Raw genomic sequence first — 23476 nt, 5'->3', positions numbered from 1 at the left:
GTTGAAGAGCTGTGCTCAAACCAGGGCCCTTGTCGGGGGCTGGATACCTCCGGTGTGCCCTACCGTAGTGGGGAAGCCTTTATGAGCCGTCTCCTTTAAGAAGCGCGCGTCCGTGTGTATCTGGCTGTGTGTATGCTCGTGTGTGTGTGTGTGTGTGTGTCGTGGTGTGTGTATGTGTGTGTGTGTGTGTGTGTGTGTGTGTGTGCGCGCGCGCGCGCGCGCCGGCGCGCGCCAAGGGCCCCGAGAGCCAGGCAGACCCCGGGAAGGAGGAGGTATGTAGATTACGGATGAACATTCTGGAGGGGAGCGAGGAGAGGAGGGAAGGAGAAGCAGAGGCAAGAGAGTGAGGAGCGGCGGAGGCCCTTCCCGCAGGAGCTGGGGGCGGCGGCGGCGGCGGCGGCGGAGGAGGAGTAGGCGGTGGAGGGAGGAGGACGCACGGGCTGGAGGCGGCGGCGGCGGCGGCGGCTGCTGCTGCTGCGGCTGCGACTCGGAGCTTTGAGCCGGAACCGCCGGTGAACTTGGGCGCCACGTTCCCGGTGACTGACCTCGGAGGATGGTGAACAGGAACTACTGCTGACCCTGTCTTCGTCGCTGCCTCTCCGGGGCTGCCGAGCGCGGGGCCCCCGTCTCCTCCCCTTGCCCGGCTGTGGGTGAACCTGCAGGCTCCTTACCCACCCGGAGGACTTTTTTTTGAAAGGAAACGAGGGAGGGAGGGAGAGGGAGAGAGGGAGAAAACGAAGGGGAGCTCGTCCATCCATTGAAGCACAGTTCACTATGATCTTACTCACATTCAGCACTGGAAGACGGTTGGATTTCGTGCATCATTCGGGGGTGTTTTTCTTGCAAACCTTGCTTTGGATTTTATGTGCTACAGTCTGCGGAACGGAGCAGTATTTCAATGTGGAGGTAAGAGTGCGAGGGCTTTCTTCCTCCCCCCTTGCCTGGGCTGCTCCCTGAAACATTTCCTTCACTCCTGGGATCCTTGTAGCTCAGACCAGCGTGGGTCCCAACACATTGTTTCCCTTCCAGCTGCCGAGACCCTGGTTCAGTGAAGGGTGTCTTAGGTGACGGATGCGTGTGAGACCCAGAATCCGTTATCCCCGGCAGCACAAAGCACGATGCTGCGCGCTCAAAGACACAATTGTAGCCGGTCCATGCTTTTCACCCAAGGAAGAGAAGTCCTACATATAGCAACCGTGTAGCTAAATAAGGCAGCTTGAGTTTATGATGGATACACAGCTCGGGGAAGACAGAATTAATTCCCTGGCATCATGTGCTGCCTAGGTATTGTTCCTGAAATCTTTCTCCCGGTGTTTGATGCCTAACAAAGGAGGTTAAAAATCAGAGAATCTGGAGGAGAGCGTGGGAACATTAGATGTGTTTAATAACAGTACTTTGTGATAAAACACTTGAGAGTCTTTTTTTCATTTAGACATAACTTAATACACTGTAACTAGATCTGGCTACACAGAGGACATGAAATCCATCTCTTTTTAAGTGTCTTCTTTCCCCCTCCCCCGCCAATTGAAAATAAACGTGGCCCAATGTAATAGTTTTGAGGTGTGTTTTTAATTTGATTTCACACTCTTGTGGCAAAACGGGGAGGTTTTAGACTGTCATTTGCTTTACTTTGATAGCTTTGGGAACAGACGGCACAAAGCAAAAGGGAACTTAAGGATAGGGACTTGTCAGACCTCTGCCAAAGTACTCTTCCTGTCATCAAGTCAGCACTGAAGCCAGTAATGTGCAATAAATCAATTAAAGCGTGTATACACCTGGGCTGTAACACAACTTTATCACATATACGGTGGGATGCAAAGCCAGTAAGAGGGCCTTAGTAACATTTACTTCTTTTGATTAGATCTGATGTCCTCTGATCTCTCAAACGAATTATAAATAATTCTTTAAGGAATAATGTGATTTTTTTTCTTTTATTGTTGATATTGTAAAGCTTATTGTCATTTTGTTGGGAGTGTGTGTTTACACAATAGCAAGACCTGTTGCACAGTATTTGAACATGCTTCGTGTAACCAATTGATATACAGAATATAGATAATAAATGCCATGTGTAAAGGCATATTCTGAATATAGCTGTGTTTATAGAAACTGTTCTTAGGATTTCATATAATAAGTGATGGTTAGTACAGAAAAAAAGTATTTGAAAAAGTAAGAGCTATTATCAAAAGAGTTAAAGACCTTTACAGATATTAAGTATGAATAAATTACACAAAAAAACCCAATTTGAAAACTAAAAAGGTTTAACCCTTTGAAAAATACAACTTTATTTTTTCTGGATAAAAAGAGAAAGGGGCTTGAAAGTCCAGACTTTTTTTATTGCAAATTTGAACTTCTGGAATTACGTGCCACAGATGCATTTTTGTACCTAACATTTAAATCAAGAGATAATTTAATGTTGAAATGAAGGATTAGTTCATAGGCTGGAGGAATTAAAGTGGCAAGCTGTTATTTATAATGTTATAAACAGAAGGGCCTATTGCTTCAGATTGGTGGTGATGGTGGTGAGGTGGAGTGTGGGGGAGGTGGTAAAAGTAAGTGCAAGGTTGTGTCTTCCTGACTAAGGGAAGGGAAAGACAGCCTGGATTGATGGCTACCTGCTTTAGGAAAGTATTAGATTTGCTTTCAGAGATTAGGGTAACATGAGTTTTGATGATTATTAGATTTTTTGTGAGACTAAACATGAAAGATTGTATTTCTTTATATTGGAATCCCTCAGTAAGTTCAGATATTATTATGCAAGAAAAAGTTATGATTGTACTAAAAAAATTTCTTTAATTTTGGATTCCAATGACCCCTTATCTTTCTTCATTAAGATGTGTGGGGAAAATGGTTTATGTTTGTGGAGAAAATAGTTATTTTCCCATTTTTAGAGTATTTAAGTTATTCTATTCATTATTTATTATACAGATTTAAGCATGACAGATAAGAAGTCATGTGCCATCTCAGACCTTTAAAACCTCACTTATTAAAATGGGAAGTTTTTAATGGTTTAGAGCAGATTATATACCATAGTTTGTGTTATCCCCAAATAGTATTTTTAAGCTCTTGAGCTCATTTTGGTTGGATTTATAAGCTTCTTTATGTGTAATGATACCCCCTTTTTTTTTAGATCTTAAGAGTTGCTGCTAGTGAAATGAAAATATTGTCAAGAACACAGAATGACAGGATGTTTTCTGACATAAATTGCTGCCTGATTCGCTTCTATTTGATGTTTCTTTTTGATAGGAAACACTAATGGGAAGAATGGTCCATCACTTCCTCTCCAGAAGAGGCACTTACATTGTGTTCCTCATTCTGGTGGCAAAACATACACACTGGGCATGTTTTATTTGATTGATTCTCAAGGACAGCCTTAAAATAAACAGTAATGATATCAGTCATGCATGAAGCTCATATGATCATAATTTTTTTTTTCAGTAAGCACACAAAGTTATTATAGTTGGAACAAAGCTTCAGAGGGATGATTGTTATGCTGACAACTAAGATTACATTGCTTTATTCATCACTAAACTTAACAATTTGTGGTCCCCCCATTCTTTTTATCTCTATGATTTAAGGTTTAAGATTGTATATTGTTCCGGAAAGTGGGGGATTAGAGGAGGGTGGCTGGCTAGAAGTAATCATGTTAACTCTTTCCTGTTTGATTTTTGAGAGTATAAATATTTGGAATTGTCAATTATTGAAGTGAGAGATATTTTTAATATGGTGATAAAATCCTGTTACAGAAAGATAGTGCATTTGGTTTTGTTTGTTTAGGTTGCTTTTAAGAAGCAAAAAGGAACATCTCTTACAGCTGAGAAAGGGTCAGACACTACCAGGAGTAGTACTATGGAAGAGATTCAGTACATTGCTCTCCTTTCATTTCAAGTGGAACACTTTTAATGTTAAGTCTTCAGTATATTCTCATTTAGGTAAAGATTTCTGTATATCATTGAATCCCTTTTTTAAGAGTTGGTCTTTCAGTGTGTGATAATTAGCATGATGCAGGGGAACACTGCTAATATTAACTAAAAGTCAAAAACTGTTGTCATTGGACAGCAGTCTGAATCAGAGGTGTTCATTGGTCAGAAGCAGCTAAATTATTAATAAAGAATTATTACTTAATATCTACTGTCTTAAAAATCATTTTGTTCCTAAAATAGCTATCTCATATAGGGATGCTCATGATCCTGTGGCTTTTTTTTGGTATGCTGTGAGCATTTTTGTTATGAAATTTGAGACAGAATATAGTTCATGATAGTAATACCTCTCATATCATCAACTCTGAATAGTTTGTCAAATATTACTTATGTGAGCAACATATTCCTTATCAATTTCTAAACAATAGTGTACATTTCCAGGGAGGAAAAATTTTTCAAGCCCATTTAGTGATAAAGTAAAAACATATAAAACTCTAAATGATGCATATATCAAAGCATAAAATGATTACTCTTTTGTGACAAAAAAGTCTTGATAAGGCAAAAATTGATTTTGTTGTTCCTGATTAAAGAAAGCAGAATATTTTAGATTTCAAAGGGGTCTTTTATGACAAATATGAATTGAGTATAACTATTTCCTAAATTTTTCTTGCAATATATTTACTTAACTGATTTAAGATTTATTCATCTTTGTCAGGTTTGCCTGCATGTACCTAAAAAGTCAGAGTTTGCATTGGGTACTTTTGTATTGCATATAAATTTGGTAATAATTGATCATGAGACATTTCAGAGATAAAATATTGTATTTTATAGAATTTTACAGTCTTATGTTGGGACACTGTTTTGCTTTTCTCTTGTTCTTTGATTGCTTAAAAAATCAAGATGCATTATTTCATTTGGACATGGAAGAATGATGGTACCATGCCTTCTTGAATAAAGGTTGTCTCCTGAATATAGCCTATAATTCTCCACTGTAGCAGTTTATAGCTGGTCAACAACAGGGGCTGTATGACTGATTCATCAAGATTTTTATGTACTGCAAGATTGCAGGTTTAACAAAATGTCTCAAATATGCTGGCTGTTTAGGGTGCTCATAAGGGCCCAAAGCTATGACAAGGAGAACAAGAGGCTCAATTGTTTTAAGGTTCTCTAGCTTCTCCTACATGTCCCACCTGGAGTATGCCTTTCTCTATTCAGAGTTGCCTGGGCTGGGTCACTCAGGGCTATGGTTATTAATGAAACCATTACAGATAAGCATATGCCAGTGAGGTGTGTTTTCTCCTACTATCCCCTTGAGAAATTCAGAGAGAGCAATAGTCCAAGTTCATCCCTCTCCATACAGCTGGGTTTTGTCTTTCATTCACTTTGTTACCAAGTAAGAATACAGCTGGGTTCAGTGACAGCTTTTCTGTCTGTGGAATCAGGTTAAAAATGATGAACGTGAAGTTGTCACTTTTTCTTAATTAAGGTTATTAACATAAGAAAATTTTAGGGCACTTGTTTAGTGGCATAATTATTTGAATTAATCAATAACTGTATGTAAATCTATATTACTGACGTGTGTTGGTTACTCAAAATGTACTTGTTCAGACTATTTGGTAGAGGACCAATTGGAATTATTTTGGGACCAAAAAAACAAAAATGGACACTTGAATTAATGTATTAAATGTATTCAGCATTGGAAGAGAAATATTTCTGTCTTTATAGCCCTTCAAGAAGTGTTGGACCTTTCAGCATGTATGTTTGAAATTGATAGTTAATTTTCATATGACTTTCTATCAAAATTTAAATATCTGTGAATATAGTAATACTCATCAATTCATTTTATATTGCGTAGAAATATAGTAATTAAGAGCACATATTCTGGAACTAGACTGCCTGGGTTCTAATTCCATCCTTTTTGTCTGCAAGTTTTATAGTAAGAGACAGGTTAATTAGTCAATCTCTGTGAGCCTCAGTTTAACTGTCTGTAAAATCTGAATACTCCAAGTACCTGCCTCACAGGGTTGTTTTGATAATTAAGTAAATATATATCATATATATGTGTATATATTATATGTGTATATATCTAATAGCTTGAAATATGCCTTCACATGGTTGAACATTCAATACTTTGTAGATGTTGTTATTATTTATTTATTTAAATACAGGATCTTGTTCTGTTGCCCAGGCTGGAGTATAGTGGCATGATCATAGCTCACTACAGCCTCAACCTCCTGGGCTCAAGCAATCCTCCCACCTCAGCCTCCTGAGTAGCTGGCACTACAGGCACATACCACCATACCCAGCTTTTTTTTTTTTTTTTTTTTTTTTTTAATTTTCAGTGAGACAAGATCTCACTATGTTGTCCAGGCTGGTCTCAAACTCCTGAGCTTCAGTGATTCTCCCTCCTTAGCCTCCCAAAGTGCTAGGATTACAGACATGAGCCACCACATCTAGCCACATGTCATTATTATTAATAGAAAATAAAGGTTGATAAGGAGGTAATTGGCACCATAGCATCTAATGACATAAACATCTATCAGGTTAGGATATATCAACTGGTCTAGGAAGATTTTATTTAAACACCTTTCCATTTATTAAAAATATAACGTACTGAAAATCAACCAAGCTAACATCAGTACATTTTCTTCCCGTAGGTTTTTCTTAGACAGTTTAGTTCAGGAATGTGATTTTCACATTTTGTCTTGTCATCTGTTACTATCATAGAATATCAAGTTCAGCTCACACCTTCTTTTACAACATTAGGTTCACTGAAATCTGTTCATCTTTTCTAATGCCATAGAAAATAAATAGGCCTTTATAATTCAGTAGACCTTTTTATTTTAATTGGATCAAACCCCAAGTGCTTCCTTCCCATAATATGGGCAGGATTCAATAAAAAACTTAGGCCAGCTCTGTCATACCTCAAATTCTGAACAACAACCAAAAAGTCTTTTAAAAATTATGTATTGGGAGGGATAAGAATGGACTGAAAAAAATTAAAAGTGTTTTCTACAGTAATAAAAAAATTAGTGAAAAACAGGTCATATCCATATAACATCGGGAATGGCAAGATAGCTAGCAATGTAGTGTAATTGAGCACTGGGGGAGAAGTTGAAGGAGGTGGGCTTTAACTCAGGTTGTTTCACTAACCTGGCTTTGAACTTGAACATGTAATTTCTTTGATACCTTCATCTGCAAAAATGAGATGTGAACTAAACTGTCACTAAGGCCATTTCCAAATTCGAAATTTGATAGTAGTAAGCCTAGAAGCTTTAGTTTATATAGCCAAAGGGGGTGGGGAATGCAATATTGACCCTGCAAATTTGGTAACAACTGAATCACAAAGGTAGATAGTTGAGATTTTTTTTCTAAAATAACTGTAATGAGGAAATACAGAATGTATAGCTTAAATCTAACATGTGTTATCATCTGTAGTTCCAAAGGGTGTTCCATTTTGGAGATCATCCTAGTCCTCCGCTGAGTAGTAAATACATTGGCAGCAAATGATATGTAATTTTAAAATCTAGTTTTGGCCAAGGTAGCAAATCCTAAGTATTAATTTTGAAAATATAATTTAGTGCTATTTTGAAAAACAAATACCGTCTACAAGTGGTACTTCAGTCATAAAAAGGCAAGTTGGAATAAGTTCAAAATCTAAGTTTTAACAGTTTTTGGAAGGGAGTGTCTCAAAATTTAAATCTGTCTCTCTGTATATGTATACAAATATAAACATGTTTTGTAGTGAAATAAAGTGCTTATACTGTATTCTCCATTTGCCCATTGTGGGAAATAATTTGGGCATGTGTTCTTTGAGGGTTTTTTTGTTCTTCACCACATATTTGATTTTGAGTATGAAAAATCAGATTGCATTTGTTTTATCAAATATGTAGTTTATGTGAACAATAAAAAAATTCATGCTAAAAGAACAAAATACTAAGTAATAATATATGTGACATTCACATTTTATCTTGCCTTATTTTGCTTTTACTTGGGGAAGTTATTTTTAGATTTGAGGTTCTTCATGAAACCATATTTGATTGTTGCTTCCTATGATTTAGCACTGTGAATGGATATTTTTTGCTTGGTGTTTCACCACAACTGTTTGGCATTGTGCATCCTTAGGTTTGGATAGTGGCATAGCTTGATGGGCCACATGACAGAAGCTGAGCCAAGAGAGTAAGTGTAACCTGTAACCTTTGATTAAATGTGACCTCTTGGTGTGGTATATAAAAAGAGGCTAGAGGGAGCTATTGAGCTGTTTAAAGACTCCAATGGCTTGGAAGAACTTGGTTTAAAACCAAGGACAGATACTAGGTGCAATCAGATGTTGCAAAATGAATCATAGCCAATTGTAGATTTTGGAGAAATCAATGAACGCAGTTCACGATTTAAGATGTAAGCTGGTTTACTGAGAGCCACTTGGCACCAGTAATTACATATTTGATGAACTAAGAAGGAAATTAGCACTTCTCTAGGGAAAAATGTTCTGGGCATGGCAGTATAACAAAGAATATTATAATGCAGGAATGCTCTACATTTCTCTTATTTTTAGGTGTGCAATAGGTCAAAACCTATACATTGTAGTGACTAGGTGTATTTGGTGTTCCTGTTTTAACTAAAATGATTAATGAAATAATTGTGGTTTTATAGATTAGAGGTGGAATAAATTTCATATGATAATGCCTTTTAGATTATGTGTAGCAAAAATCCAATTTTAAAAGCTCATAAGACTAAAGTGATTTAAATTTCTAATGTTTACCATAAGTCCTTATTGAATAAATACTTTTCAATGAAAGCAGATTTTAAAATACAGCTTTAACCTATTCTTCCTTTTAAAAATATGTAAGAAATGATCCACAAAAGTGTGAAACAATGTGGTTTCTTTTAATAGGAGCCTACGAAATGTTTTTAGTTGAGCAGATTATTATTTGACCTCTGATAGAGCTTGGGGTATAACAAAGGCACTTGCTAATGCATTAGGGCACGCCTTAGCATTTAGTTAAAATATTATAAGCTACTCGTAACCATCACTAAGATTTTTTGTAAGTTTTTTTAGTCTAGTCACTTAAGTGAGATACGGATTATTGAAGTAAATCATGGACCCTGAGAACAGATAACTGTTCTCAAGAGAGATAGTCCTTAGCGTGATGTATTCAAATGACCAAAGAAACCCAAATAAACTACTCACTGAAATGGAATCTTACAGTATTTGTTTTAACCGCGTTTAAGTTAAGGAGGAATAAACTGCCATTTTTAAGGGGAAGCTGGATACTTTTATAAACTTCATTTCGTGTCCCCAAATTGCTTGCACCTGATGTGATGTCAATGGAATGTAGGCATGTGCCTCTGCATGCAACTGAGGCAGTCAGACCCCGAATGATGTCAGTGGAGGCATTTTTCCATGGGAACTTTTCACAGTTGAATTCCTACCATGTGTTAGTAATTTCTCATTGTTTATAATAATTAGACATTTGTTTTTATTTTAGGTTCTAATGTCTGTGCATTCATTCCTTCTTTACTCTCAACAATTGCAGTTCCTTTTCTCATGCTCTACTTGCTTCATCTAGTTGGCATCTTAGGAACTTCATATTGTACTTATATTGCAGGACCTCAGGCTTAGAAGTTGGGAAAAATTATGAAAAGTCACATTTTTACCCCTCCCCTCTGTCATCGTTAATAAAGTAAAATAGTTTCAAATAGCTTAGAGAAACGAATGTATACTCAATGATTTATATAAAATCGAGAACAAACATAGAAGAGAGCAAGAGCACTACTAAGTCAAGAGTATTACTAGGATATGACTAAAATCCTTTTTGGAGGTTTGGCTATTCCTTGTATTACAACAGTGCTACTCATATAACTCATTGTTTTGCTTATGTATGATGGATTGAGTGAAGTTGTTTGTTCCATGGGTGACTCAGGCAAATTGCTTAAGTAGCCTTTGCCTTGTTTGGGCCATTTATGTAATGGATATGTGATCTTTATTGCCTGTCTGTAGCATGGATTTTATAACCACAGCATCCAGACACTGCCAAGCAGTCTCCTTTGTAAGTAGGAATAATATGGTGTCTCAGTCCCTGAATTCCCTCTGATGACTGGGAGCATAGAAACACCTACATTCTGCCATTATATTCTGATTAGACAAAGGTCCAAATAACCAGCAACTTAGAAATACCTGGAATTTATTTGAACACTGAATTTTAATTATAATTAAAAAAACAATGTTAGTTAACATTGGTTAAACACAAGCTATGTGCCTAATAAGTGTTCTAAATGTTTCATATATAGACACATTTAATTCTTATTATAATCTTGTGAGTTGGTATGACGATTTCTGTTACACAAGTGATGGGTCTGCAACACAGAGGTTAAGGAACTTGCCAAGGTTACATTGCTATGAAGTGCTGAAGTGGAATAGCCTAAAGTCAAAGCGGGCAGGCTGACTGTCATACCCAGGCTTCCAAACAAATAAATACAGGTGAGAATTAACTTCCAGGTTCCCAGTATGGATAATTTGATCCAGTTCCATTACTAACATCATTTGTATTCCAAACTAAAATAGTATAACTAATATGTGTAGTGGAAAAATATTAACCTATCCTGAGCAGACAGTCTTATCTGGTGTAAAAACTGAATAGGGTATTGTTGATTTGATTGGTTGATTTAAGATTGCTTTTGTGGTACTCATTATAGTTTTGCAGTTATCTAAATCATTAGATAATTGGTAATCCATGTATGCTGTAATCTTAAATATAAACAATATTAAATTATAGTATTTTATTTGTCAACTATTTGTTATATTGCAGTTTACCATTAAATCTGATTTTCAAAGTGTTCAGGAAGATTTGGTTACATTCTAAGATTAAAAGAATTGAACAATACAGAAAATGTAATGAAAAATCTTTGTCAGAGACGGGTGTTCCAATTCCCTGCAGGGAGGAATGTGTGTGTCTATGGCTACTGACTGGCATGTTTTATGAATTCTGGCGTTTTGTTATTTTCATATATATTGTATCTATTGAGTAGAAGCTAAAATGAAATATATTTATTTTATTGTTTTTAAAATATTTATTTAGTTTAATATAAAGCGGCATTTTTCAGAGATAGATCAATCCAGCGATGGATCAGGTGTCTCAAATGTTACTGAGTTCCTCCTCACTGTTTGAGAATAGGCCTGATGGCTGGTTGTTGCCTTTATTGTAGAGAGAATAGAAACTCCAACGTGGTAGTTGACCAACAGATGTAAAAAACATCTTCAGGCCCTAAGATTGTTCTTGTATGTAGCCTTCAGCGCTCACATAATTTGTTTATTACCTTATCAAAGAAGGACTATTTCTAAACCAACTTAAAGGTGAAAATCTAGGTGATTTTTACAAAATCTTTTCTACTTTCTCAATTCCTCTGAAGGAAGTAAAAACATACCTCAGAGATGTTGCTGGTTTGGTTTTCTCACTGCAATAAAGAGAAATTCACAAAGAAGTGAGTGACATGAATTTCTTGGTTTCTCAGTGCATATAAAAGTTATATTTACACTATTCTATATTCTATTAAGTGTGAAAGAGCATTATATCTAAAAAAAATGTACATACCTTAATTAAAAATACTTAATTGTTAAAGGACCATTGAGACTTTGACAAGTCCTCTTTTTGCGGCTGGAGGGTGTTGCCTTGATGCTGCTGGCTGCTAACTTGATCATGGTAATGGTCCTGGAGATGAGGGTGTCAGTGGCAATTTCTTAAAACAACAGTGAAGTTTGCCACATTGATTGACTATTCCTTTCATGAAAGATTTCTCTTAGCATGCAATACTGTTCGATAGTATTTTTACCCACAGTAGAACTTTTCAAAATTAGAGTCAATCCTGACAAACCCTGCCGCTGCTTTATCAACTACGTTTCTGTAATATTCTAAATCCTTTGTTGTCATTTCAACAATGTTCATAGCTTCTTCACCAGGAGTCGATGTCATCTCTAGAAACCACTTTCTTTGCTCATGTGTAAGAAGCCTCCTCATTCATTAAAGTTTTATAATGAGACTGCAGCAATTCAGTCAGATCTTCAGGTTCCACTTCTAATTCCCTCAGAGTCATCGATAGGGATTGGAATAATTAATGTTATTTTTACCTCCCCCCATGAATCATGAGGATATTTAGTAGCATCTAGAATGGCGAATCTTTTACAGAAGGTTTTAAAGTTACTTTGCTTAGATCTATCAGAGGAATCACTATGTATGGCATAGTGATTATAGCCTTACAAAATGTATATCTTATATAAGCAGACTTGAGACTTGAAATTACTCTTTGATCCATGGGCTGCAAAATGGATGTTGTGTTAGCAGGCATGAAGAAAACAGTAATCTCCTTGTACATCTCCATCAGAGCTCTGGGTGACCAGGTATGTTGTCAGTGAGCAGTAATATTTTGAAAGGAATCTCTTTTTCCTGAGCAGTAGGTCTCAGTGGACTTCAAATATTCAGTAAACCATGCTGTAAAAAGATATGCTGTCATCAAAGCTTTGTTGTTCTATTGATAGAGCAGGGTAGATTTAGCATAATTCTTAAGGGCCATAGAATCTTTAGAGTGGTAAATAAGCACTAGCTTCAACTTAAAGTTGCCAGATGCATTAGCTCCTATCAAGGTCAGTCTGTCCTTTGAAGCTCTGATGCCAGGCACTGACTTTTCCTCTCTAGCTATGAAAGTCCTAGATGGCCTCTTCTTCCAATATAAGGCTGTTTTGTCCATATTGAAAATCTGTTGTTTAGGATACACACTTAACATTGATTATTTTAGCTAGATCTTCTGGATAACTTGCTGCAGTTTCTTCATCAGCACTGCTACTTCATCTTGCACTTTTAGGTTACATAGATGGCTTCTTTCTTAAATCTCATGAGCCAACCAGTTCTAGCTTTCAACTTTTCTTCTGCAGCTTCCTCCCCTCTCTCAGCCTCCATAGAATTGTAGAGAGTAAGGGTCTTGCTCTGGATTAGGCTTTGGCTTAAGGGAATGTTGTGGCTGGTTTGGTCTATGCAAACCACTCAAACCTGTTCTGTAACAGTAATAAGGCTATTTCACTTATCATTTGTGTGTTCACTGGAGTACCACTTTTAATGTCTTTCAGAAACTTTTCCCTTGCATTTACAACTTGGCTAACTGTTCAGTGCAGGAGGCCTAGCTTTTGGCCTGTCTTGGCTTTCAACGTGGTTTCTCACTAAGCTTAATCATTTTTAGCTTTTAATATAAAGTGAGAAATGTATGACTCTTCCTTTCACTTAAACATTTATAGGCCATTGTAGAATTGTTAACTGACCTAAATTCAATATTGTTGTGTTTCAAGGAATAGAGAAGCCCAAGGACAGGGAAAGAGATGGGGTAGTGGCCAGTCAGTGGAGCAGTCAGAATACACACACTTAGTTACTAAGTTTGGCATCTTAAATGGGCAGAGTTTGTGGCACTCTGAAACAATTACAATACATCAGAGATTAGTACATAGAGTAAGGTTTGGGAGTCTGTATTTTTTAATTCTAGAACCCTAGGTGAGTTTTTGGGTCTCTGTTTTAGTGCGTGTCTCACGATATGTTCTTCAGAAGCTAATGCTACAAGATATTTCTCAGAAACATTCGATAGTCAAATAAATTTGATAAGTGTTAGAAAAAGAAAAAGAACACTAACCACAGATTACCATAACAGATATCATCTAGTGAAAAACCTTGAAATATTGTGAGAATTACTAAAATGTGACACAGAGACATGAAGTGAGCACATGCTGTGGGAAAAATGACGCTGATAGACTTGTTTGTTGGAGGGTTGTCACATACCTCACTTTGTAAAAACTACATTATCTGTGAAGTACAATAAGGTAAAATGCAATTAATGGAGGTATGCATATCCTGTCCCAAAAAATGGACAAAATGTTTGAACAATGATATTCAAGTCACTGGACTTTGGGTAATAAAGTAGTTATCACTGAGAGATGGGAAACAAATGCAAAGAACCTTAGGATTATCTCAACTTGCTGCCTTGAGAGAGTTTCCAGCCATAGCATCAGGAAGGTGGAACCCAGGTTGAGCTGGACAGACTCTGAGTTAAGGAGTGGAGCTGAGTGTATAAGGAGACCAAGGTGGCTTGCATTCAGAATACTGGAGAGAAGAGGACTGCGAAGAGCAAAAACACCAGAGATCTGCCCAGGGTTCCCCTTGAGTATGCAATTGAGAACTGATCTGTGTCTTCCTATGAAGTAACTACTGGTTGCCAAGGAAAGAATCAACCAAAACAGCTAGAGGGAATCATGCCCAGTGTTCATGAAGGCCTTACAATAGTGCCTGCTCCCTTCAGCCAGACCGGATAACCTCATACTTCTTAGGGCAAAGGGAAGAGTGCTTAGAAGTGTCTCGCCTCAGTTATGAAAGATAATTAGCTCTGGACTAAACACTGCTTTGGTTCAGCTTAACAATACCTAAAAGGAAGACTGGAAAGAATCACACTGTTTCTAAGTGACTTAACTGATTTCACAACAAAGCTTAATAATATATAATGGAATACAGAAATACCCAGCACCCAACAGGGTAAAATTCATAATGTCTAGCATATAATAAAAAATTGTCAGGCATACAAAGAAGCAAAAAAACACTAATTAGGAGAAAATTGTATATATTTAAATTGATTCAAAAATATCACAGATGTTATAATTAGCAGATAAAAATATTAAAACATTTGTTATGACTATATTCTTTATGTCCAAAAGTTGATATATGGAAGATAGATTGAAATTGAACTTGTAGAGATAAAAACTACAATATATGAGATTAAAAATAAACGTGAAGTTAGCAGCAGATTACCCATTAATGAAGAAAAAAATAAACTTTAGGTTGCAGAAATAGAAGTAATTCACAGAAACACGAAACAAAAATTTAGCAATGAACAGAATATCAGTGAGATATGGGACAGCTGCGCATTACCTAATATACACGTGATATGGTTTGGCTGTGTCCCCAACCCAAACTTACCTTGAACTTTCTTGTGGTGTGGGAGGAACACAGTAGGAGGTAATTGAATCCATGGGGAAGGGTCTTTCACATGCTCTTCTCATGATACTGTATAAGTCTCATAATATCTGATGGTTCTATAAGGGGGGTTCTCTACACAAGCTCTCCCTTTGCCTGCTGCCATCCATGTAAGATGTGACTTGCTCCTCCTTGCGTTCCACCATGATTGTGAGGCCTCTCCAGCCATGTGGAACTGTAAGTCCATTAAACCTCTTTATTTTGTAAATTGCCCAGTCTTGGGTATGTCTTTATCACCAGTGTGAGAACAGGCTAATACAACATGTATATGTGTAATTTAAGTCTCTTAAACAGGGAGAGATAGAAAGAATAACGCTTTTCCTAATTTGATGAAAAATACATAAATACATAAACTCACAGATCCGAGAAGATTGATGAATCCCAAGCACAAAGAAAAAAGAAGAAAACTACAGTAAGGCACACCATAATCAAATTGCTCAAATGAGTGATAAAGAGAAAAATCATAAAAGCAGACAGAGAAAAATAGACACCTTTCATATAGAGGAACAAATAATTGCAGATTGCTTGTCAGAAATAATACAAGGAAAAGACAGTGGAGAAACATCCTGAAAATACAGAAAGGAAAAATACCTCTCAATCTAGGATTCTGTACATAATGAAAATATATTTCAAATACTTAGGCAAAATAAAGAATTTTTCAGAGACACAAAAGCTGAAAGATTTATGTCCAGCACAACAACATGGCATAAAATGTTAAAAGCTGCCCCCAAACTGGAGACAGCACAGATATCCATCAACATCAAAATGTATACATACAAAACTCTGATACATGCATATAATGGAATACTACTTAGTAATAAAAAGGAATGCACTATCGATACATTGTAAAATAGTAAAGAATGCCAAAGTAATTAGGCTGAGTGAACAAAACCAGTTAAAAGGAACACATACTGTGTGATTTATTTTAAATAAAATTATAGAAAATGGACACTCAACTTTTTTTTTTTTTTTTTTTTTTTTTTTTTTTTTTTTTTTTTTTTTTTGAGACAGAGATTTCCTCTTTGTTGCCCAGGCTAGAGTGCAATGGCGCAATCTCCGCTCAGGCTCATTGCAACCTCCGCCTCCTGGGTTCAAGCAATTCTCCTGCCTCAGCCTCCCAAGTAGCACCACCCAGGCATGCACCACCACACCCAGCTAATTTTGTATTTTTAGTAGAGATGGGGTTTTGCCATGTTGGTCAGGCTCATCTGGAACTCCTGACCTCAGGTGATCCGCCCGCCTCAGCCTCCCAAAGTGCTGGGAATGCAGACGTGAGCCACCATGCCTGGCCCAAATGGACACTAATCTTTAGCAACAGAAAGCAGTTCCGTGATTGCCTAGGAACTGAGGGAGGAGGGCAGGAGGGCTGGGAGGGAAAGATTATAGAGTCCAGAGAAGACTTTTGCTGGTGATGGATGTGTTAATTTTCCTGGCTCTGGTGGTAGTTTTCTGTGTATGTCAAAACTTGTCAAGTTGTACACTTAAAATATGTACTACTTATTGTATAGCAATCATACCTCAATAGAGCTGTTAAAAATTGCATATTGAATATATAATCCAGTTCTTAGTAACCAACCTAATAAGGATAACTGCTGGTAGTTACTTGTATGCTGTAGCCTAAATTGAGAGGGAAAAGAATAGGTTGCAGTCTTCTTTATGACAGTATTCTATAGAAATAAAATGTCTAACTACAAAAGATTGGGTGATCAGGGCTTAGCTTTGAGCCATGTCTGACTCTGGAATCTGTCTTTGGATTCCTATGGCTTAAAATACCCATATGAAGAGAACTGCCAGTTTTTATCTCCAGTTGGCCTCTCTCTTCTCAGCTCTAGCCTGTATTCCCATCGTCTGCTTATCCATCTTACTGTGTACAATGACAGATGTTCTGATCTGCCCTGTCACAGTGTTTCCTCTGACACTACTTCCCACCACTGTGCTGGTATCACCTACCACACAGGTGTTCAAGTTAAGAGTGGACACCAAATCCGCAGTTTTCTGCCCCTTACTCTCTACTTCTAATCAGTTGCCTCATTTCCTCTAATGTATATCTTAAGTTTTTTTTTTTTTTATTTCTGATGTTTATTTTGGGTTGCAACCCTGTTTTAAATCTTCATTACCTCTGGTCTTGACACGTTATATTATTTATAACATGGCATGCAAGCCCTTTCATTATCAGCCTCACCGCTTTCTCTAGCCCTGTAGCTCAGAGTTCATCTTCTGCTCACTGTGATTTAGTGTAGTGGTCCTCACATTAAAGATGCCTGTCTGCTACTAAACATTAATGAAAACCCAAAAAAGCTTCTATTATGGTTTATATCTATCTATATTTATGGTATTAGATAAATCTGAGAGAATTTTAAAATACTTCTTTAGAAATTCATTAAAAATAAGTCATGTTATAAATAACATTTTTATGAAAAAATAATTTTACACAGCAAAATAATAGTAAGAAAGGTAACATTGTTTTAGGTCTTTCCAGATACTTTAAATATCTGGCTTAACAAAAAATAGCTAGATTCTCATATCTCCTTATGCATTCACACTCCTGATACTATAAATCACATAGGCTCTGGTAAACTCAACTGTCAAATGCAAGTGAATGAGAGTAAAAAGGCAAATAACACCTTATTAAGATTGTTTGACTCCTGAAAGTTTTAGGACGCTCAGAGGTTCCTGGATCAAACTTTGATAATCTCGGCTCTAGCAGGTGTGCTGTTCCCCTTTTACTTCTTGGATATATCAAGGTCCACCATAGAGTCTTTATCAAAATGCTTAATTCCTTCATTTCTTCCCCATCCTAATGTGCATTTTTTTGGTCTTCCTGTGTCTAGAAAAATGTAGGCCAAGTTCATACTTGCTAGTAGAAAAATTTAAGGGGACAGAAATAACTATTTTTCTTTCTTCTTGTCTGGGGCACATAGGCAAATTCAGTACATTAGAACAAATTGAATGCCTGTACGAGTAATCCATTGTACAAGGTATTTGTGTGATAGATTCACAGCTGTCTCTCACAGAAAATTATAACTTTGTGTTGAGCCAGAGTATATCTGTCTTGGTCGTTAGTGTGTTCCATGAGCCAGACACCACCATGCAAGTAGAGTGCTCATTAGATATGCACTGAAAAATGAGTGGATTACATCATCCGTATTCATGGGTTTTAATTTCTAATGTAGGTGGTATTTTCTGATCCATTTCAATAGTTGTCCTTTTTCTTTTTCTTTTTTTTTTTATTATTATACTTTAAGTTCTAGGGTACATGTACATACCATGCAGGTTTGTTACATATGTATACTTGTGCCATGTTGGTGTGCTGCACCCATCAACTCGTCAGCACCCATCAACTCATCATTTACATCAGGTATAACTCCCAATGCAATCCCTCCCCCCGCCCATAATAGGCCCCGGTGTGTGATGTTCCCCTTCCCAAGTCCAGGTGATCTCATCGTTCAGTTCCCACCTATGAGTGAGAACATGCAGTGTTTGGTTTTCTGTTCTTGCGATAGTTTGCTGAGAATGATGGTTCCAGCTGCATCCATGTCCCTACAAAGGACACAAACTCATCCTTTTTTATGGCTGCATAGTATTCCATGGTGTATATATGCCACATTTTCTTAATCCAGTCTGTCACTGATGGACATTTGGGTTGATTCCAAGTCTTTGCTATTGTGAATAGTGCCGCAATGAACATACGTGTGCATGTGTCTTTATAGCAGCATGATTTATAATCCTTTGGGTATATACCCAGTAATGGGATGGCTAGGTCATATGGTACTTCTAGTTCTAGATCCTTGAGGATCCTTTTTCTTAACTCGTTTAGCCCATACTGGATGACAGCATGGTGCCTTTACTTTACATTTACTTCAATTACTTTATTAGAAATATTTAACTTCAAATAATCAGGGGTCATATTTATCTTAGTTATTAATGGTCAACTGGTGAGCAACTTGGACTTCGAGATTTTAAAAAATCATCTCCATCATATGACAGTATTTTTCATATAAATAGCACTTTCTATCTTCATTCACCAATAGAACATTTATATAAATGCCTTTTGGCTTGGCATTAAAAATATTTTAAAATTAGTCATTTTTTTCCCCAGTGGTGTGTATCAGAATATCTTAGGGAAAATATCAAAGGAAAATAACTTAGTTTTAGTTCAGTGACTTCAGTTGTTGTTATTGCTATTATTGAACAGCAATTCACCAAATGATTTTTAGAAAAGAGCAAAAACAGTTTTACTTGTATTTCACTGGAGGTCTTAAGTGATTTCCATCCCTGTTTGAGCTACATGGATGAGGAAAAAGGTGCATACACTGTCAGTCGCTGTGTCCATTAGCATGTAAAACTTGAAGACTCAATAATCACATAATAATTTGAATTTCTTTTAAGTAATTTACATTAAAATTAGATCATAGTATTCAAACAGGCACAATAATGAAGGCCCATGAATAGCTGACTCAATAAATGTTAAATATATGATGGATTTGCTTTTGCTGAACACGTCCATATTGGTGATAGGTAGGATAAAAACAGAGAATATGAGACCTTCTTTAGTCTTTCATTGATACATGTGCTGTCTATCTGAATTCCATCTTAGGAAAAGTAGAGGAAGTGTAGTCTTAGAATGTTAAACAGTCCATTTTTCACTTTTGTGTTTAACAGAAAAAATGAGGCTTTTATTATAGGATCATATTAGAGTAACGAAACACTTGGAGCCTTTTCTTTGAGGACAGCCATCTGCCCAAGAGTTGCAGGTTCCAGTCATTATTTTTTAAAGAAAGGTTTTCTTTTTGTTACTTAAGTAATTTCCAGAAATTTTCTAGACACACACACAATTCCCCCTTCCCTCCTGCCACCCTCCCTCTTTATAGACTTTCCTCCCTCCCCTGCCTTCCTTCCCATAAAAATGCATTGTATAAAATGTTCTGCCTTCCTTCCCATAAAAATGCATTGTATAAAATGTTCTGTATATTTTTAACATAACAATATACTTTGGAGATTTTTTTTCTATCAATGCATGTAGAACAACTTCATACTTGTATGGTATTAATAACTTGTAACTTGTAATTTTTTTAACCATAGCCTATTGTTGGACAAAGAGGTTATTTTAAAAGTTGTTTCTATAATTAAAAAATAATGCAGCGTAATATCTAAGTACATGTGAGTTAATTAGTTTATGTAACAAAATTTCTGGAAGTGGAATTACTGCGCTAAGGGCTATATTTATTTATAATTGTAGTGGATTCTGCCAAATTGTCACTCAACAATGCTTGAGCATGCTTGCCAGTGCTTTTAAGTTTTTCCTAATCTGCTGGGTAAAATATTAATTTTTTTTGCAAGTGTAAATTCATAGCAGCATTGGGAATTTTTGTGTGTTTTAAACTATTTATATTTTTTAAATTATGAAGACTTCCTTTTTCTGCCAACTTGTGTTTTGTCTTCTCTTTTTGATTATATGAGCTCTCTATATATTAAAATTGGCCCCTTTCTGTTACAAAATGAATTTGTTGATGTTTTGATTTTGTTAATGTTTTTTAAGATTAGTCATCTATGTTGTAACTTTTAGTTTTGTATTCTTCAAATCTGCAGCATTTCAAAAGTTTCAAAGAAACCACTTTCTTTTTTCTTTTTATCTACATGAATCTTTGAAATACATAAAATACTTTTAGTATAGATAAGGAAACTGGAATCTAACCCATTTTTCCTAAAATTACTGAACAGGTGCTTCAACACTATATATTGAGTCATACATCTTTCCCTCACACTTGCTCAGGCTTTGTTGAGAACAAACTACTATAGTATGTAATGGCTTAAGACAGATGCCATTGATCTATGGAACCATGGGTGGCTTTGGGCACCTCTTGCTTTATATAGCTTGTCTGGGGCAGTTCTATTGCATGTATCTGACATGATCCTGGAACCACTGACAAAATAGAACATGTTCCCTTGGTAGTGGCAAAAGCATTATAGAGCAAGCATTCACATGTGATGCCTCATAAGTCTTACCCTCATAATTAACACAACGTCCCTTTGAACACATTGATTGTTCAAATGCAAGTTTGCTGCATGGCAAGGTCCAAAGTCAAGGAGCTTGGCTATACACTGTCTCTCTGATGTGGCATGGCAAGGATATAGATACAGGGTGAAGTGAAGAATTGTGGCCAGTGATGCATTTATGATGTTTTCAATGCTTTAAATGCTGCCTTTATTATATACTAATTTTGACACATATTTCAGTCTATTTCTGAATACAATTCTGTCCACAGATTTATTTAAACATTTCTGGGAAAACTATTTTGAAGTTTCTGCTTCTGCCCTTCAGTGGTGGTTTGCAGCTTTCTGAGATATGGAGTTATTACATTTTTCTTATGTTGCAGTTTAGAATGGGATCTTCTGATATATTTACCAGTGACATTCATCAATTTACAAATTTTTGTATATTTTCATATAATCATATGAAAGATAATCATAAGGTTTTATGTATTCTTTCCATAGATTCTCTTGAGTAGTCTGATACAGGGCTATATCATTTATACTTAATTTTGCCTCCTTTTCTGTGTTTTGTTCTCTTATTAATTCTAGACAATTATAGTATCTAGTTGTTCCAGAGCAGTATTAAGTAATTATTGTGATACTAGGCATACTGTCCTTTATTCTGACTAAGGGAAATGGGGACTGATTTGTTTTCAATTGTCAATTATTAAACTAAAAAAAGAATTAAGATACTAGTTACTTTATTTAGGATAATTCATTCTAGAATCTTTGTATATTGCTATTAAATTAAGATTGATGGTGAGGATGTAGCATGACCAGCCTGACAAGAATTGAAATTTGGTATTGTCTATTTTTCTATTTGACATTCTCTATTTCCTTCTTAATTCTTAACGGATTGGTTGCTTCCATGACTATCAAAATGATAGGAGGACAAAATTTGTTTTCAAATAAAACAAGAAATGGATACTTTAATTTTTGATGGAATATGAGCATTTTATTCAAGACTTTCATTCAAGACTCTTCATTTCATGCTACAAAAAGCCAATTTGAACTACCTTAAGCAACATAAAAAGTTCATTGGAAATTGCTAATGTAGTTCAGAGGTTGTTGGGTAGAGTGCACCAGGCAAGCATGGGGCAGTTGCAGATATCTTAAACGTGAGATGTTGATTTGGTTCTCTGCTTGCCTGTTGGCATATGGGAATCTAGCAATTTCTGCACATTGATTTTGTATCCTGAGACTTTGCTGAACTTGCTTATCAGCCTAAGTTGCTTTTGGGTTGAGACAATGGGGTTTTCTAGATATAGGATCCTGCCATCTGCAAACAAAGATAGTTTGACTTCCTCTCTTCCTATTTGGATACCTCTATTCCTTTCTCTTGCCTGATTACCCTGGCCAGAACTTCTAATACTGTATAGAATAGGAGTGGTGAGAGGGTATCCATGTCTTGTGCCAGTTTTCAAGGGGAATGCTTCCAGCTCTTGCCCATTTAGTATGATATTGGCTGCGGGTTTGAAATGTATGGCTCTTATTATTTTACACTACATTTCTTCAATACCTAGTTCATTGAGAGTTTTTAATATTGAATGTTATCAAGGTCTTTGCTGCATCTATTGAGATAACCATGTGGATTTTGTCTTTGGTTGTGTTTAGGTGATGAATCACATTTATGGATGTGTGTATGTTGAACCAACCTTGCATTCCAGGGATGAAACCAACTTGACTGTAGTGCATACGCTTTTTAATGTGCTGCTGGATTCAGTTTGCCAATATTTTATTGAGGATTTTTACATCCATGTTCATCAGGTATATTGGCCTGAAGTTTTCTTTGTGGTATCTCTGCCTAGTTTTGGTATCAGGATGATGCTGGCATCATAAAATGAGCTAGGAAAGTGTCCCTCCTTTTCAATTTTTTGGAATAGTTTCAGCAGAAATGGTACCAGTTCTTCTTTGCATCTCTGGTAGAATACAGCTGTGAATCTGTCTGGTGCTGGGCTTTTTGTTGTTGGTAGGCTATTTATTACTGCCTCAGTTTCACAACTCATTATTGGTCTTTCAGGGATGCAATTTCTTTCTGGTTCAGTCTTGGGAGTGTGTATGCATCTAGGAATTTATCCACTTCTTCTAGATTTTAGTTTATGTGCGTAAAGGTGTTTATAGTATTCTCTCATGGTTGTTTGTATTTCTGTGAGGTCAATGGTGACATCCCCCTTATCATTTCTAAGTGTGTTTATTTGATTCTTCTCTCTTTATTCTTTATTCGTCTACCTAGTAGGTTATTTTATTTATTTTTTCAAAAAAACACCTCTTGGGTTCATTGATGTTTCAAGGGGCTTTTCGTATCTCTGTCACCTTTAATTTGGCTCTAGTCTTGATTATATTTTGTCTTATGGTAGCTCTGGGTTTTGTTTGCTCTGGTTCTCTAGTTCTTTTAGTTGAGATGTTAGGTGGTTAACTTGAGATCTTTCTAGCTTTTTGATGTGGGCATTTAGTGCTATAAATTTC

General features: G+C 36.4%; 1 protein-coding gene across 1 annotated transcript in view; it reads left to right on the top strand.

Moving 5' to 3' along the window:
* The first annotated feature begins 448 nt into the window (after positions 1–448).
* Positions 449–23476, top strand: part of MMP16 (matrix metallopeptidase 16) — a 287196-nt gene continuing 264168 nt past the window's right edge. The window contains exon 1 of the mRNA XM_025394261.1: positions 449–906. Within this exon, the coding sequence (XP_025250046.1) occupies positions 775–906 (132 nt within the window). The 5' untranslated portion in view covers positions 449–774. The remainder of the gene's footprint in view (positions 907–23476) is intronic.

This window comes from Theropithecus gelada, chromosome 8 (genome assembly GCF_003255815.1).
Source record: "Theropithecus gelada isolate Dixy chromosome 8, Tgel_1.0, whole genome shotgun sequence".
Classification (NCBI taxonomy): domain Eukaryota; kingdom Metazoa; phylum Chordata; class Mammalia; order Primates; family Cercopithecidae; genus Theropithecus; species Theropithecus gelada.
This window is presented reverse-complemented; position numbering and strand designations above follow the sequence as displayed.